This window comes from Hibiscus syriacus, unplaced genomic scaffold, assembly GCF_006381635.1.
Source record: "Hibiscus syriacus cultivar Baekdansim isolate YM2019G1 unplaced genomic scaffold, ASM638163v2 tig00111504_pilon, whole genome shotgun sequence".
In the NCBI taxonomy this organism is placed as follows: domain Eukaryota; kingdom Viridiplantae; phylum Streptophyta; class Magnoliopsida; order Malvales; family Malvaceae; genus Hibiscus; species Hibiscus syriacus.
Genome location: NW_024063107.1, coordinates 399,183 through 417,340, shown reverse-complemented (window position 1 = coordinate 417,340; position 18,158 = coordinate 399,183). Strand labels below are relative to the sequence as shown.

At 32.5% G+C, this 18,158-nt stretch overlaps 1 protein-coding gene, 1 long non-coding RNA gene and 1 pseudogene across 2 annotated transcripts; 1 reads left to right on the top strand and 2 right to left on the bottom strand.

Annotated features, from left to right (window-relative positions):
• Nucleotides 1–2,244: 2,244 nt before the first annotated feature.
• On the top strand, nucleotides 2,245–4,329 carry LOC120164000 (chromatin modification-related protein eaf6-like). Its single transcript, XM_039173775.1, has 6 exons — nucleotides 2,245–2,249; nucleotides 2,467–2,630; nucleotides 3,040–3,108; nucleotides 3,862–3,891; nucleotides 3,968–4,016; nucleotides 4,092–4,329. The coding sequence occupies exons 1-6, from the start codon at nucleotides 2,245–2,247 to the stop codon at nucleotides 4,204–4,206; spliced, it is 432 nt and encodes a 143-aa protein (XP_039029706.1). The 3' UTR covers nucleotides 4,207–4,329.
• A 2,045-nt stretch (nucleotides 4,330–6,374) lies between these two features.
• On the bottom strand, nucleotides 6,375–6,873 carry LOC120164046. The gene is made up of 2 exons (XR_005519703.1): nucleotides 6,841–6,873; nucleotides 6,375–6,741 (listed from the first exon to the last, which is right to left on the bottom strand). It is a non-coding gene; the product is annotated as an uncharacterized LOC120164046 (long non-coding RNA).
• Nucleotides 6,874–7,373: 500 nt separating this feature from the next.
• Nucleotides 7,374–8,532, bottom strand: LOC120164045 (annotated as a pseudogene).
• Nucleotides 8,533–18,158: the final 9,626 nt, after the last annotated feature.

The following is an 18,158-nucleotide window of genomic DNA, read 5'->3' as shown; positions in this document are numbered from 1 at the left end:
GTTACGAATTATGTGGGTTGGGGGTGCGGGGGCATAGCCCCAGCGGTACGGTACAGGGTTGATTTTGTAATTATGTACCAGGGTTTTCTATTATAAATAGAGATGTAACCTAGACCTAAAATATCATTGAATAAAACTTCTAGCGCCGCCTAGGCACCGAGGACGTAAGCACATTGCCGAACCTCGTAAAATTCTCGTGTTCTTTTGTTTTCTTTACCCGTTTTCGTCAACAACAACTTTGTCTTGTTTCTAAAGATATCTTCTTGATGCACCCCATTTTGTTAAATCTTGAAGCTCCTATATATTAAGATCTATGGTATTCTCCTTTCCTTCATGTTTAAAGTTTGATTCTTTTTTATGTGGGTTGCTTTCTTTTTATGTGTTTGAACTTGGAAAATTAGTTGTTTTTGGTTTGTCTTATCACTGAAAATGTTCTGAATTTGACACCCCATGACTTGTTTGTTGAAGCTGCTGCTGACTGATATGTTCATAAACACAACATGATGATCTTTTTAAACCAGATTTGGGATGTTGCGATGAATACTTGAATGCATTTAAATCTTCTGTAAATGTTTGATCTTCTCAGTTCTTTGTTCGAGTTTCGAAATCTTGATATTTGATGTTTAAAGCTTGGCGGCTGATCCTAGTAGAGACATTCAAGGCTCGGGCCTAATGATAGGAGAGTGTCATACATGTTTGGTGTTGATAGGGTGATTTATTGTCTCAGGCAATATATAGTTTGTGATCTCTATAGTTGTGTTACTGTACGCTGATCATCTCGTTGTTATATTCTGAGAGACATGTGACTAAAGATCTCGAACACCAATGAGTAGTAAAAAATTTACCTTAAGGAAACTTTGTGGTGACATACCTCTAATTATTTCCAGTCATTTAATCTGTCAAAAATCGAATTTTTCATTCTAAATTGTTTTCTTCAATTATTAATAAAATACTTATTTTATTTTCGTTTTCATCTCAAATTGTTATATTATGATATTGACTTTATCAAGGATATTACAAGTAGAGGTATAAATGGACGAAATTACTTTATATTCAAACCAGACTAATTAATCTAATTAAATTCTTAATCAATGTTAAGTTGAACAATTCTAAAAACCTTTATAAGGGTTGAATTATAAAAATGCATTTTTTTCTCGACAATATGATTTTATCAGAAAGATATAAACCATACACATAAACTTACTTATGTGTCTCATTAAAAACCTCCTCAGTCCTATATGGAGGAAAATAGTACACAAAACTAGGCACACTTAATAATATTGCCAAAAAACCACTACACCGATAGTAAAAAATATTGACAAGTATTGAAAATAATTGGGCCTTTAACAATAAATGTGGCACCCTAATAACAAATATTGACAAAAATTAGACCACTGATAATAAATATTGAAAACAATTGGGCCTTTAACAACAAATGTTAGAAAAAAAAATATTGGATAAACAATCAATACTTATACAAATATAGGAAAAACTGAATTATAAGAGTAGGTCCTATTAATAAATATTTGAAAATTTTTGGACCCATAATAATAAATTTTGAGAAAAAATTAAAATAAAACTATTTTTTACAAGTATAATACATAATAAAAATTATGGGTCCTAAGCAGGTGCCCCTCCTGCCCAAGCCCAGATACACCCCTATTAAAATGAATAGATTGTTTGATGAATTGTTCATGAACTATTTGTGAACCATTCGTTTAATTTTCTTTTGTGTTCGATTATTAAGCTAAATAAACAAGAATGAACAAGAAAATTGTGTTCGTTTAATAAACGAACATACACGAATAAAAGTGTGTTTGATTTGTTTATGTTCATGAACAAACTCATTGAAAGTTTGTTTATTGACTCGATTTTAAGCTTGTTTACTTGGTTTTTCTTTTCTTTTTATTTTTATATTTTAAATATCAGTGAAACTATAAATTGAATTTAACACATGATGAACTTTGAACTTTGGAGTTCAATTGTTGCAATTCTGAAACGAGACTAAGGGGATGTTTGTTTGCCTCTTAATAGAACCATTCAGCGTTGAATGTTGAACCGTTCAACATTCAGCGCGTTTGTTTCGCACCTCTGAATGATTCAGTGCTGACTGATTTAACAAAATAGTGTTGAATGATTCAGCACAGAAGTATATTCTGAATGATTTAGAGTCATTATCAAACAACATGTCACATTCAGAGCTAATTCATTCAGAGCCTCTGAATCATTCAACGCTTAATCATTATGAAGTAAACAAATAACCCCTAAACCTAACTTTCAATTGAACGTTCTCTACTTACCTCATCGATCCTTCGGTTCGACCAACAATGAGGAACATAATATTTTCCAAAATATCTCCAAATCCAAGACCTTGATGCAGAGCTGGAGCAACTCCACAAGAGAAAAGCAATGCCCTCCACTTTGCCCTTACTTTTTGCTTTCTTTTATGTGTATGTTTTAGTAAAGGAGTACAAATTTCAGGAATTTCTCAGTTAATTCAATTACTCAATTTGATTCATATTTTGTTGCAGGTTTAGAGTTAGAGACTAATTATTTACAAGATTCAAGCCATTTCGGGCATGTTTTGAAAGGATTCGAAGGGTTTCTTTCTTCATCCAAGAACACTGCAAAGTAACTATTCTCTTTACCATTTGTTGTTCTTATTAATTGTTGGGACTTCTACATCTGAATTCATTTTCAGTCATTGAATTCCCAGTTTGCAGTTTCTAAACTTCTGGCTGTATGCAATTATCATCATCTGTATGAATAAAAATCTTTACTGTAAACTTTTAGTTTCATAGAAAATGAATGATAATTTTTTACATATTTCCCTGTTACCTTAGTTTACAATTACAATACTTTCCCTGATCATATCCGTACCCGAAATTAACATAGTTGGATTCGAAGTAGCACATAATGGAATCCACAGCATATTCATGTCTGTAATTGAGACTTCTACTGAACACTGTTATTATTAAAGTACTTCATGTTCGATCTTTTTTGAATGAAATTCATGGCAATTTGTATTTTTTTTTATGTACTTGAAGAGATCTAGGAAGTTTCAGCCTGAAGATAGATTGTTTTCTTTGTCATCGGTCACGTCTCCAGGTATGAGATGAATAAGCTTCGGTTTTCTATACATAACTGTTCTTTTATCACTTTGTAGTTCTTTATCATGGATAGAGGCAAAAATGTCTTGGTGATCCCGAAACTGAAGTTTCGAATAAGATTTCTAACAGATTGGGTAGCAACCACTCTGCTTGAGCTCATGAAGGCTAGTATGTTTTAGTATGATTAATATTTATTTTATTCTTGTTAAAGAGAATTGAAATCAGGTATTGGAACTATCGACTTCCTGAAGAGCATCTTTGAGTCATCGCCACATTCGCATGTGATGATATTAAGTAGTTGGATATCATGTTTATTTCATGGTGAGACATGAAAATTTTGTCCTGTATCCTAATATGATAACATCGATGCATGTTGAGATGGTTAGCTGAAGTTCTGTATTAGGTTTCCTTCTGCACTTGATTAAAATCGAAGAATAATGTGTTTTTTTCCCGGTAATATGCTTCTTTGAACCGCTTGTATGCATCAATGATCATATTATATAATGAAAGCATTTAACCGAGTTACGAAACGTAAGTCAGTACCTCGGTGCTCATCTTGAGAACCACTTAATAATGCATTTCTCCGGTTTCACCATGATTGTGCAATTGTGCTGCAACTTCCATTTGTTTTAGCAGAAATCAATTGCGCAAAATGGTCACGCCAGACTGTGTCTCAAAACTACATGCAGTCGAGATCAGTTATTCAGATTTAACAAAGACTGCTTTTGTTCACTTTGCTTCTTTATGTTCCAGGCTGAAGAACTCGGAGTTCGACAGGATGGTAAGCATTGTTCGTTACTATACTAATCATACCCTATTTTTAGACGCCCTTTGATTTGGCATCCGCTCTGTGGCAGATGGAAGATCCGACCGGTCTAAGGGTGGAGGCTTAGCTGCCAATGGCCAGTGAGTTTTTGGCATTACCCAAGTGAAACTTTTTACTTATCTATTAATACATGGATCTTTATTTTGTTCTTTCAGAGGGAAACCAAAGAAGGGAAGAACCGCATCATCGGCGAGGGACAGAAAGAGAACCAGGCCATCGAGTGAACAAGATTTCGATGACGAAGATGATCCTGATATGAGCTTGAGATAGGTTAGATAGCTACTTAAAACTTTGATTGTATTATGTTCTTTGTAATGCATAGAATTATAAATGTAAATTGCTAGTTTAGCTTCAATTGTATTGTATCTTTTAGACCTGATTTGATGCGTTGGCGTAGCATATTTTAAATATTATCTTTTTCTTTTTGTACTAAATGAAATGTTTAGATATCAAATGCACATTATTTTTGGCTTAATTATAAATAAGTAATCAAACTAGACTCTTTTTTTAAGTAGGTGTCCAATTTGTTTTTAATCATCTAGATGTCTAATGTTACGAGTGTTGTCATTTTAGGTGTCTAGACCGTAATGATTGTTAATTCAACCGTTAAATAACATATGTCATGTTCTGGTAATTTTAAAAAAAAAATTATAATATTATATATATATTAATAATATATATATATATCCAAAATTTTCCAAAAACTTTATAAAAATCTCAAAATTTTAGAAACCCCAATGTCACCTTAAACTCACGTGGGCGGCATCGTTTGACGTCGACCCACACTAGAACCTCCACCCTATGACAAGCCAAACTCAACCATAAAGACACATCTCCTACGAAGGAAACAAAAAATCGCAACCCAAACCGTGTCTCTAACTAACTCAACCCTCAAATTTGTGACACCCAAGCGATCCAACTACACGCACAACGGTAAGGGAACAACGATCAACCAAGAGATGACAAGGGCGACTATGGCTGACAAGGGAGTTAGGGTTAAAGATTAGGTTTGAGAATATTTGTAATTTTACAATATAAGATTTTTTTTATAATATAATAGTTTTTAAAAAAATTAAAAATCAAATTACCATGTAACACCCCAACCCGTTCCGACACGGATACGAGACCGATGTCATTGACATTTCAAAACCTTTATTCTTGCAAAATTACAAAACATTTGAACTTATATCAAGAAAATACGATCATATATTGTTGAATTGTGTTGTTATAAAATTTTGAGGCAAAATTGTATTTATAAACAGTAAAATACGGCGTGAACAGTGTCGTAAACACCAAATGTTAAATTTTCCAGAGTTCTGCTAGGAACCGATTCCCCTGCTACAGGGAACCGATACCCTGATACAGTGCTTCCGTATAATACATATAAATTCATAAAAATCTAAGGTTTCATCTGTATAAATTTCCATTTACATATACACTTTAAAACATTACAAATTCAACCATATTTTTAAAAACCGATTAACATATCGATTCAAATCTTTGTTTACATGCCAACCACTATAAGTATTACAAAATACATACTATTAACTTCTTTTCTGATCTGATCTTTGGAAATGAGAATTGACTTGTCTTGCATAACTTTTTACTTCTCTTTTTTCGCTTTCAAACCTACGTATGAAACAATCACACGCTAAATCATAGACTTAGTGAGACATTTAAACATATAATGAAAACATAAAACATTTCATATAACAAAATGTATACATGCACATATACCATCTTTATCATGATCATTAACTCATTTATCATGTGATTTTGTATTTACCATTTCTGGATATCATGTATCTTTTCATATAATCAATTCATATAATGGGGAAAAATATCTTTCTTTTCTAAATGACCATTTTACTCTTTAATTCCTTTGAATTACTACACTTTCATGAAATATTTTGAAATAAATCATTGACCTATTCAACTATTCTACTTTTATCCTCAAATTCTAAAATTTTAATTTAATCACTACCTATAATTTAAGATGTTACAAACCAAAACACGACAAATGTCACTTAACGATATTTTTAACAATCGTTACGTCCCGAGCTTCTAAAATGATAAGTTTGTACATTAGATATTTGGATGATTCAAAAAAGAAATTAAACACCCTTTTGAATAAAACGTATAGTTGAACACTTACTTTATAATTAAGCCTTATTTTAAGCGGATCAAATGCAAAGAAAGGTTATAAACTATTATCCCTCATTTTTAGTTTCAACAATTTAGTTATCAAATCCTTCGAGTTACATCATTTTATTTTTTAACTAAAAATTTAAAATGATAACATTGTTGATTTTGGACTACAAGAGAGAAAAATTAACAATAACTATAATCTAAGCATCAAACAGAATGAATGAAGACAATCATGAACGTATTCATATTTATCTAAATATGAATCTCTCATCTTAAGTAACTACAAACACAAACACCAGTATTCGCAGCAACATACATAAACTGCTTATTCCCAGTTAATATCGAAGCTAAAATCAGGGATGACCGAATAAAAGATCCAAAATATCCCGATCGAGTACATGCACGATGACATAGACCCGGGGAATCGGGATGTAGCTTACCGATCATTAACAGTTCATATAGAATGGCTTTTTATGCAAAACTCCAGCTAAACCCTATTAAGGCGGAAGAACACACTTCTTTCAAACACATTCAAGAGCACGAGTATGCCAACTCCTCCTCGACGAGCTCCGCTCCGGTCAAGTCCAACTTCTTCCTCGAGAATTCATCAATAGCCAGCCCCAAGACAAAGTTAAAAAGGTTAAATGAGGAAAGAAACTCGCAATTGAACAATAGAGAAGCTGCTGATGCATATGGTATTGGTAAATCTCCAAACTTCCTAAGAAATTGAAGTAAGATTAGAAGTATAGCAACGACAAGATTTCAACAAAATGTGGCAGCACTTTGGTATGGGATCCGTATTCATATTAATTTAACAGATGCCGGCATAAAACTAGCCACAGGTCACAGAGATACTGGCTCATATTTTTGTTGTATTCTTACCTTGGACAATTGTCCATTCTCCATTCTTACAAGTAACAGGAAAGGAATAAATGACCCATCTGGTACATTGTATGATCCATCAGAGTCGACCCCCATAGAAAAAATGCCCTGCCAGTACAACCAAACAAAGCGGGGGGAAAAATAACAGTGACCGTATCAAATATCATTAAAAAGAACCGATTAACCAAAATTGCCAACCTCAGAGTTTCCAAGGACCCAATCACGTATGTGATCACAAGCAGCACTAGCAGCAGATAGTGCACTTGAGAGTTTCCTAGCCTTGATGATTGCAGCACCACGCTGTTGAAGGTGGTGATGAATTCTCCATTCAACCCAACAACGAATCAATAATTTCAAAATGAGTCTCAAAAATCTTGGTTCGAATATCTGTTTCATCAGATAACCACTCTTTTAGTATTACTCTACTTACCATTCATCATCCTTACAAGCTCACGTACAGGCTTGTCTCCAACAGTTGCATGATTGACATCGGGATATTGAGTTGATGAATGATTACCCCAAATAATCACATTCTTAACATCAGAAACTTGGACATTTAGTCTCTCTGAGATTTGACCTAATGCCCTGTTATGATCCAGCCTTGTCAAACAGGTAAGTTCTTTGCAGGAATTGAAGGTGTGAATTCCTTCAGGATTAAGGCATTGGTGTTTGCAGGGTTAGCAACAACAAGAACCTGAAACAAACAAATACATGAAAGCATGCAAGGTCAACAGTATATGAAATATTTTCCACAATTTTGCCACTTTACATTGCCATCAAAGAACCCATGAAAGATTATGTATGCCATTGCATATTGCTAGAAAGCAATGTATCTCATTTACAATTTTAAGAACTTATAAGATAATATTGTTTTTCCATTCCAGCCAAATCAGTAACAAATCAAAAAATACAGTAGACACTTCGAAGGTTTAAAAACACAGCTTCATTTCAGCAAATTATATTTGCCCCGATCTATATTGGTGTGGATAAGAAATTTTAAGACTTATTTCAAACATTTTGTACAACTAGAGTTAAAAACGTAAACTGGGATTTTTCATTTCACATGTGACCAAAATACTAGAAATTTAGCGTTGAAACAATATTTATCTCACCTTGCAGTTTGGAGCTGCATGCTGTTCCAAGGCAGATGCCTGAGACTTGTAAATAGAGACATTCTTCGACATAACATCTTTCCTTTCCATTCCTTCCTTCCTTGGGAAACCACCAACCATGACAGCAACATTGACTCCAGTGCATGCCTCGACAACATCGGTTGTAGCAACAACACCTGACCAAAACAACAAAAGGTATATTCATGCAAATTCAGTAGAATTTTAAATACAGCTCGACAACAAACAGCATTAAAAACTCGAACAATATGATCGATGATAATGAACAAATATACCTTTTAGAAGAGGAAATGCTGCATCCACCAACTCCAATTTGACACCATTCAAAGCCTCTGCTGCAGGTGGGATATCGAGCAAGTGAAGGATCACGGGCTGGTCGTCACCCAACATGATTCCCCTAGCGATCATGGGTACAAGTGCATACCCAATTTGTAATAACCCGGAAAATTGGAAAAGAAAAAAATTAATTAAGTAATTTGACGGAATTTGATAATTAAATTGAAAGTTTTTAAAACATGTAGCATATTTTAGAGTTAAAGGAAATTCAAGGACCAAACTCTTAATTTACCCTAGAAGTGTCGAAAGGTTTTGGGTTATATATGCGTGCAATTAGTTTCTGATTCTCATAATTTGCCTTCCCCAACGCCAACTTCCAAACTCGATCCCCAAGCCGTCCGATCTCCGATCGTCGTTTTGAAACCACCATCGTGTTCGTCATTTCGTCATCGAGCGATGAACAAAACTCTTAAATCAATTGAAGTGAAACGCTGTCAAATGCCGTGAATTTCAAGTCAAAGTCTCGACTTTTCTTTAGCACCACCGCTGAGAAAATCTTAAATTCATCGCCGATCGTTGCTCCGTTTTCGACACCTCCCGCACCATCGTGTTCCTTGTGTCGTTTCGAGTCCGCCAGTGTCATCCTTGTCCGGCGGCGACGCCGCGTGAGGATGAAGCGGTCAAAGTTTCGAATTTATTGAAATCGAGCTCTCTACCGTTTAAAATTTTGAACCGAGATTTGTAAGTGCCTTAAAAGCGCTTAAAATAATTTTTAAAAAAATTCCCTGATTTTTAGGACCCCGGAAACTGTCGCACGCGCCGCCACATGCGCGTGGGGGAGCTCCGAATGTTGGTTTAATGCAGTTGACCGGTTTGACCGATCCGAAGCGATCCGACACGACCCAATCGTTGACTCGGGTGTTAGTTTCGTAAATATTTTTAAAGGGTGTGAGTTTCGTAAATATTTTTAAAAGGTGTTAGTTTCGTAAATATTTTAAAAGGGTGTTAATTTCGTAAATATTTTTAAAAAGGGTGTTAGTTTTGTAATTAATTTCTGTTTAGCGTGATAATTGTGTAAACAATTGACCACAACTTTGACCAGCGTTGACCGGCCATTAAACGACCTTGACTTTTTCTGAGTATACTCATCCTGACATTTTTTGACGTTCCGAATCCGTTTTTGAGGTCCGTTTCGCCAAATTCAAACCCGAAAGTCTCTAAATCGTCAGTCAAACCCGTTGACTTTGACTTTGACAAATTTAAATTTTAAAATGTCATATTTTATGTTTTTGACGTCCTGAATCTGATTTCGAAATCCGTTTTGCCAAATTTTTGATTTGAAATCCCCGAATCAAGCTTATTAACCCAAAATGCTTAGTATTTTAGCATTTTTGATTATTTATTTCAGATATGATTATGGAATTCAATAAGATATTTTATGAAGGTACTCTGTTTTGAGCGAGGATCAATTAGGTCCGGAGTTGTCCGTTTATCAGATAAGTCCGAACCGCGTACTACGAGATTTACCCGTAGGTTTCCGTAAATTATTTAATAAATATTAAGATTATTTATGTCAGGATTCCAATATGGATTTTTTTTTCCAATTCGTAGGATCTAGCGCTGCAGCAAAGCGTAATCGACAGACCCAATAGTAGGCTTTCCTATCTGATTTCTCATACTGTTATAGGTGTGTTTCCTGACGGTGTTATCTTACAGTTTTAAACTATTTATCTGAATTGTTTTACATTATGAGTATATTAAATATTTTTATGAGAAAATATCTGGTGTTCTGAATAATGTTTATTTAATGTCTGATTTACCGTATATTTTTGATATGATTTATAGTTACAGTATTTTTATACATGATTTCTAATATGGAACATTTCCATATTTAATGGATTAATTACCGTTTTTACTCCAATACATACATGTTTATTATTGTCATTGGGGGTATGATTGAAGGAAATTTCTCAGGTCCTTTTGTTGTGTGCGAAAAGGTAAGCCTTACAGTTTCACAGGTTCCTTTGCTGTGTGCAAGGGTAAACTTTACAGTTTCTCAGGTTCCTTTGTTGTGTGCAAAGGTAAGCTTTGTTGTGTGCAAAAGTAAGCCTTACAATTTCCCAAGTCCCTTTGTTGTGTGCAAGGGTAAGCCTTACAGTTTCCCAGGTTTTTTTGTGCTGTGTGCAAGGGTAAGCCTTACGGTTTTCCTAGGTTCCTATGCTTTGTGCACATGTTAAACTTTACTGGTGTATAGTTCGGGTGAACCTATACATTCTGGTGATTGGATGGAGGTAGTGTGCATATTTTTAAAATGTATTTGATAAATTAATTTAGTTTTTTTATCTGAATTATTTGATCTGTATGTTTTTATACACTGTATGAAGCACACTGACTTTTTAGCTCATTCTGTAAAATTTACCCTTTCAGATAACAGCAAACCGTGATCTAACAGATTTGGCATCAAGGGATATCAATTACTTTTACTTTGTATGAACGTATATCTCTATGTGTTTTCCAGTTATATTTGGTGACATGTATTTTGTTATCATTTTGGATTTATCTGTACTATCGATATTTTGTTCCGTATTACCTCTAATGTTTTATAAATTGTTTCGAATATAATGGGAATCTCTCAATGGGATATGTGACTGTTTAGGTTTTGGTCTAACATTCGGAGCTCCTTACGCGCATGTGGCTCGTGGGGGCACGTGCTACGATTTTTTCGGGGTCTTAAAAATCGGGAAAATTTTCTAAAAATTATTTTAAACGATTTGAAGATACTTACAATCTCGGTTCAAATTTTGAACGTGGAGAGCTCGATTTCAATAAATCCGAACTTTGACCGCTTCACCTCCTCACGCGCTGCGCCGACGGAGACAAGGATACACCGGCGAACACGAAACGATACAAGGAACACGATGGTGCGGGAGGTATTGAAAACGGAGCAACGATCGACGATGAATTTAAGATTTTCTCGACGGTGGTGCTAAAAAAAGTCGAGACTTTGACTTGAAATTCACGACGTTTGGCAGCGTTTCACTTCAATTTCTTTAAGGGTTTTGTTCATCGCTCGATGACGAACACGATGGTGGTTTCAAAACGACAATCAGAGATCAGACGACTTCGGGATCAGGTTTGAAAGTTGGCGTTGGGAAGACAAATTATGAGCAGAGAAACCAATTGCACGCATATATAACCCAAAACCTGCAAACACTTTTAGGATAAATTCAAGGTTTGATCCTTGAATTTACTTCAACTCTAAAATAGGCTACAAGTTTTAAAAACTTTTAATTTAATCCTCAAATTCCACCAAATTATTTAATTAAAAAAATAATAAAAAATTTAGTCATGTTGAAAACAACAATTAGTGGACTAACCCTTTTTCAGTTTTATTTTCCCAGGCCCTACTAGACTACACGTGGCGTTTTGTTGCTGACTTTGTTTATCGTGTTACTATCATTTCACTATCATTTTACTAAAAATATAAATAAAAAAATATTCATTGATTTAATTTAATTACCAGATTAAAACTAGATTGATGTTTGATTCAAATCATATTTGGACAAATTTAATTCAAACTATCGGGTCGGGCTTTTTTTAAAAAAGTTGGGTTCAGATCGTGTCAGATTTTTGTAAGGACAAAGTTCAGGTTTGGTTGGACCACCCTATCCGACCCATGTCCATCCCTACCACTGATATCAACAGCTCGACAAATCGTACCGACAAAGAAGTCTGCTTACGACCTACCAAGGGAGTCGTGGGCAATTACGTAAAAAATTTGCAATATAATATAAAACTATTCAAACATCGAAACTTTTAAAATAATTTGATATTTATCAATGAATGTTTTAATATTTGTTTTTTTATACATGTATGTATAATTAAATAATAGCGTAAATACTACACGTATAATTTATTATTTACTTAATAAGAACATTTTAGTTAATAATATATTTTAATATGTCGCTTTAATAATATATAGTGGTATACAACATACGTTGTAGACTTATCCTAATTTAAATTATCAATGTTATAAATAATATTGATTTCTTTAATTGGAATTAAAGATTGAAATCCGATATAATGAATAAAAAAAAGCTAAAATTATATGTAATAATGTTTTATAATATTTAATTTATGAAAATATATTATGCAAGATCCGGTTGGAATGAATGGGAGGCGGTTGGGTACGTTGAGTTCAGCGCACGTGAAACATAAAAAGGTGAGTTGATTTCCAAATGGTGACAAAGCATTCCTTTTTTATTATTTTATTAAAAGAATTGGTATGTTTAGTAAAACACTTGGTACATTTAGACTATCCCATTTTGTAAGCCAAGAGATGATATTTTCAAGGGGAAAAGGTGATAAAAACAATGGTCTAATTACAGTTTTAGTCTCTCTACTATGCTAAAATTCATAACTTATATTTTTCATTGGTATAATACCAAAACTAGACCCCTAATATTTTCCAAATGATCCTTTTAGCCTATTCTTTTGTTTTTTATCATTTTAGCCCAATGTTTCAATTTTGTGTTACTCTATTGGATGAAAGTCATTGGCAAAAATGGCAAAATTAGCCCCAATATTTTCTAAAATGGTTATTTGGTTTGTTGTTCTATTTTTTGAAGTATTTTGGCCCTCGACATTTTATTTTAGGACAAAAGATCCTTAACATTCGACAGAATAATCACTTTGTCTCTTATTCTTTTTTTTTTGCGTTTAAGCCCTCAACGTGTCATTTTATGTTAAAAAGGCTCCTATTGTGGAACATTAATCGTGTGTTAACTAATGATTTTCATATATATAAGAGATTTTTGCCAGAAAGTGAAATGTTATGGACAAAATGCTTCAAAAAACTGAATAAGAGCCAAAATAACCATTTTGGTAAATGTTGGAGACTAATTTTGGTATTATGTCAAATCATTATTGAATAATGATCGACGCATATTATTAATATGGTATTTATATATATGTTTAATTGTTGATGTGTCACATATCACATCATTGCATTTGATGACGTAGTACTTAAGCTTATGACATCTATGAAGAATAATATTCTATTATTACCACTAAGGTCGTTTAATGGATTATTGAATGGAATCACTTTAATGATTGTAATTATTGATGCTATAGATTCAAACCTAATAATAATATTTCAAAGTAGAAAGACTAGATTATGATAAATTGAAGTATAAGGACTGAATTCAAATTTTAACATAAGATGGGTACTACAATCACAATTTAGATTTTAAAAAAAGGGTTTGAGTTTTTGCAAAACTGCATATGGAACGTCGTCGTTTGAAAGTGAGAGAGAGGATAAATGACGTTGGGATGCATGCGATAAGTGGGCAGCATCATGCTTGATGCCGTTTGAAGGTCATATAACTCATATATGATTTTAAATATAAAATAAATAGAGCAAATTACATATTCAGTACCTAAACTATCACTTTTATTATGTTTTAGTATATAAAATTTTTTAAATCATACCTAATGTTTACTTTTTATTTCATTTTAGTACTCTACTGTTAAAATTTAAGTACTAAACTGAAACAAAAAGTTAACTGTTGGGTACTAAGATGAAATAAAAAGTTAATTGTGGGTATTAAAATGAAATAAAAATAAACGTTAGATATGATTTTAAAAATAATTAATAATTTAGGTACTAACACTGAACAAAAGTGATAGTTTAAGTACCAAAAATATAGTTTACCAAATAAATAACCCTTTTTATTTTTTTAAAGTAAAAAAGTGGTGGCTTGAAACTGATTAAAGGGTAAATTACAAATTTCACAACTAAATTTTATTTTCTCTTCTATTTTGCTCACTTAACTATAAAAGTTTTCAATTTTCTCACTGAATTTAATAAATTGAGTTTTTTTGTCATTGAACTTTATTCTCTCTCCTATTTTGGTCAATTCTCGTTAAATAGTTAACGGCGTTAAAAATGATGTTGTTCTAAAAAATAAAATTTTTACCAAAACGACATCATTTTGCATCTATACAACAACTTATTTTAACGTCGTTAACTACTTAACGGTCGAGTGATAAAAAACCTAATTCATTAAATTCAGTGAAAAAAATTAAAAAAATTTAAAGTACAATAAGTAAAATAAGAGAGAAAATAAAATTTAATTGATAAATTTGCAATTTACCCTAAATTAAATTACTGCCACAAATCACAAATGTCAAATTTGATATTTATTTAAAAGTTAAAATTAGGTGTATATATTTGATTAAAAAAATTAGGTGTATATATAGAGAGAGAGAGTACGGGACTGATACTTTTATGGTCTCGATCCCCACTCCCACCCCCAAAATATATATATATATATATACTTATATAAACCCGTCTCGGTTGTTCCAATGGATTTTAGGGTTTTTCTTATTTTGGGTTGTCCCGATTTTTAGATTAAACTCTAAATCCCGACCTAATTTTATTTGACTATATTAATATTTTAAAATAATTAAAATAATATATTTTTTAATAATAATAATAATAATAATATATTTACAGTTATTTATTATATTTTAAACAATTAAATAATATATTTTAATAATATAAAAAAGAAAAATTCTTAAAATAATAAATATAATATATATATATAAATAAATCGGGTCAGACTGGGTAGGTGATTTTTCATCTTAAACTCGACCCTGCCCCGTCTCGAAATTTTATACCATATAACTCGCCCCGCCCCAAATGCCAAAATTTTAAAAGTAATATATCTTTATAGGATTAAGTCGAGTCAAGACCTATCGGATTCAAATATTTTGAACCTCCCTAATATAACTAATATGCATAATAAAAAGTTAAAGTATAATTTGTACAATAAAATATATATAGATAATTAATATGTAATTATATTGCATTTATCAAATATGATACTTACTTAGGATTCTTTTAGAAAGTCACCATGCAATTAAAATTATGTACAATTATATAATTATGATATATTTAAACAATCATCATAGTTTTAAATTTTTTAAATTGTGTACAATTAAAAATATTCAATTACATTATTTAATTTATTTCACAGATAATTACATTTGTTAGCTTCATCGATCAATCGAATAACGCCAAGAAAGGGAGTGAATTGGCCTTTTTAAGAATTTGGTGTAAGCAATCGAAAAAATAAACTTTTTCAACATCGATTTAGAGTGATTCGACTTTCGCAAACAAAGTCCACATCTATTACCTTAGCATCCACACTAAGGATTTCTCAAATCCACTAGATTTGCTTACCTTTAAGGACAATGTGTAACCTTACAAACACTTCAAGATTTATACCCCAAAACCTTAAATACACACTCTCCCAAAGAGTAAATACAAATGAAGCAAACAAAGAGAAAACCTCTCAAGGCAAATATGTTTGCACAAATTAAGCACTCACCAAAAATCACACTTGAGCAAATTTAACAGTGTAGCTCACAAGTGTGTTACAAAGAATTTGATAATTTTTGCTCTAAAACTCTATTGATGTTGGTTTGATCTTGTAATTGACTTTCGTTGTTCTCCATTTAAATCTTAATCCCTTTTATGTCTTCTAACAACAATATAGCTGTTTGGTGCCGTTAATGATTGATTTGAGCCGTTGAGGATTGATTTGAGCCGTTGGAATCATTAATTTTGAGCATTTAATGCTCACTTGCACATTTGGTATTGATATCAGGATGTTGGTATTGAGACCGAGCATCCTAACGGTCAAATTTATAACAGTTGAACACTTGGTATCGATACTCAACCACTAGTCTCGAGACTGAAAAGCCTTCTAGGATTTTGGTATCGAGACTAACACCCTAGTCTCGAGACTATGAGGGATTTTGGATAAAATACAAGTGTTTTAAGCTTTGAAACAAAACTTATAATTTGTGAAATTACTCAAGAACACTTATGATTATTCTTCAAACTTAAAAACACTTTAAAATCGTTTATGACATTCTTTATAAAATTGTGAAATGCAAATTTTAACAACTTAGATCATTTAAAAATTGATGTTATATCAAAATCAAAAGTTAGTTTAACAATCTCCCCCTTTTTGATATAACAAAACCCTTTGTGAAAATTTGCTTTAGCTTTTAAAATGATTTGTCAATTTAGTTTTATGAAAAATAAAATCTCCCCCTAAGTAAAATATTTTTTGGCTAAAACAATTTTTGGCTAGAAAATTTTACACTTTCACATATTTCTCCCCTTTTTGTTATAACAAAATTAAATTTAGCTGTAAGATAGAAAATATGTTAGTGTAATAGGGAACTCAAATATTCAACAATAAACATAAGATCAAATTCATGTTTAACATAAAATAAACAAGTTTAAAAGATTGAATAAGCATAAATTCATCACAAGAGTAGTTCAAACATAAAGTACCAAAATAAAATAGTATTAAAGATAAAGCAACATAAAGTGCTAAAATAAAATCCTTAAAGTGCATGAAAACAAGTCTTAATGCAATAATCCTAAAAGCATCATAAATATGCCTATTCTTACGGATGTGGTGGAGAAAGAGAGGGAGGCATCAAATGATGATGTATCGAACGAACGTCACGCTCAAGAGCATTCAAGCAACGATCCACAGTAGACTCGAACGTGTCCAAACGAGCATTTATGTTCCTGAAGTTTTGAACCATATAATCATACATGTTCTTCATCGAAATCTCCTCTTGAGGTGGGGGCATCGGTGGCTCATCCATTTCATTTTCTTGTTCCTCAACGACGTCCTCGAGATGTTGTCTAAAAACACGCCACGCACAGGTTCTTATATCGAAATCCCAATTGCCCTTGTGGGTTGATTTGAGGTCGATGATACTAACAAGAGGAATAGAGGGGTCATACATAGTGGAAATTTTAAGCTTATCCCTAAAGATATAACTAATGATATGACTATAGGGAAGAGTTTTGGCATAGTTTGTCCCTTTAGACACAACATCAACAAGCTCAAGGAAAATGATCATGGCAAAATTAGAACGGATGTCATTCTTAATATGATAAAACCACCAATAATTGCAAGCACACATATAGGTAGCTTTGTCGTTGGAAGGACAAAAAACTATGTAATGAGGAGACGATTAAGGAAATCGAGAGAGGTAGAGCTATCATTTGGAAATCGCTCCATTAAAACATGTACATTGTTTTAAAAGGACTATCATCTTTATCGATTTAAAAAAAAAGACAATTGAAGTGGAACTAAGAGTGAAAGTTTTTCCCATGAGGTATGACTCTATCCCTACAACTTTGTTTACATCCTCCTCCTCGTGAATAAGAATAGCATTTGAGAATAAAACTCAAACGAGGTTAGGATTAACTACAGGAGGAATGCTAAACAAATCCAACCAACACCAAATGACGAAGATTTCAAAAATAGAAAATTGATAATCCCTATACATAATTTTTTTTGGATAGATGGTTCGTTCAATTCGAAGAGGTTTTGTTTTGAAAAAGGCTATTGAAGAGTTCAAGGGCATTAGAATTACGAAAGAATGTATTTTCAAAACTAGCGGTATTTGAGGTTTAACCAAATTTGGTAGTGCCACTAGTCCTAAGACGTTTCAAATTAGTTCTAGGAGGCATTTTTGACAAAAACATTGCCAAAAGACAAGAGAGAACTCTTTTAGGAATTTTATCGAACACTTGGAGGACAAACATAAAACAATGGTTTTATGTGAGAAATTGTGAATGGGTTAACCTCCTGCAAGAAAAACATGTATATATGTATCCAATAAGAAAGCCAATTGCAACCAATTAAGACAATTTTTTACAAATTTAAAAAAATAGAAACTAATACA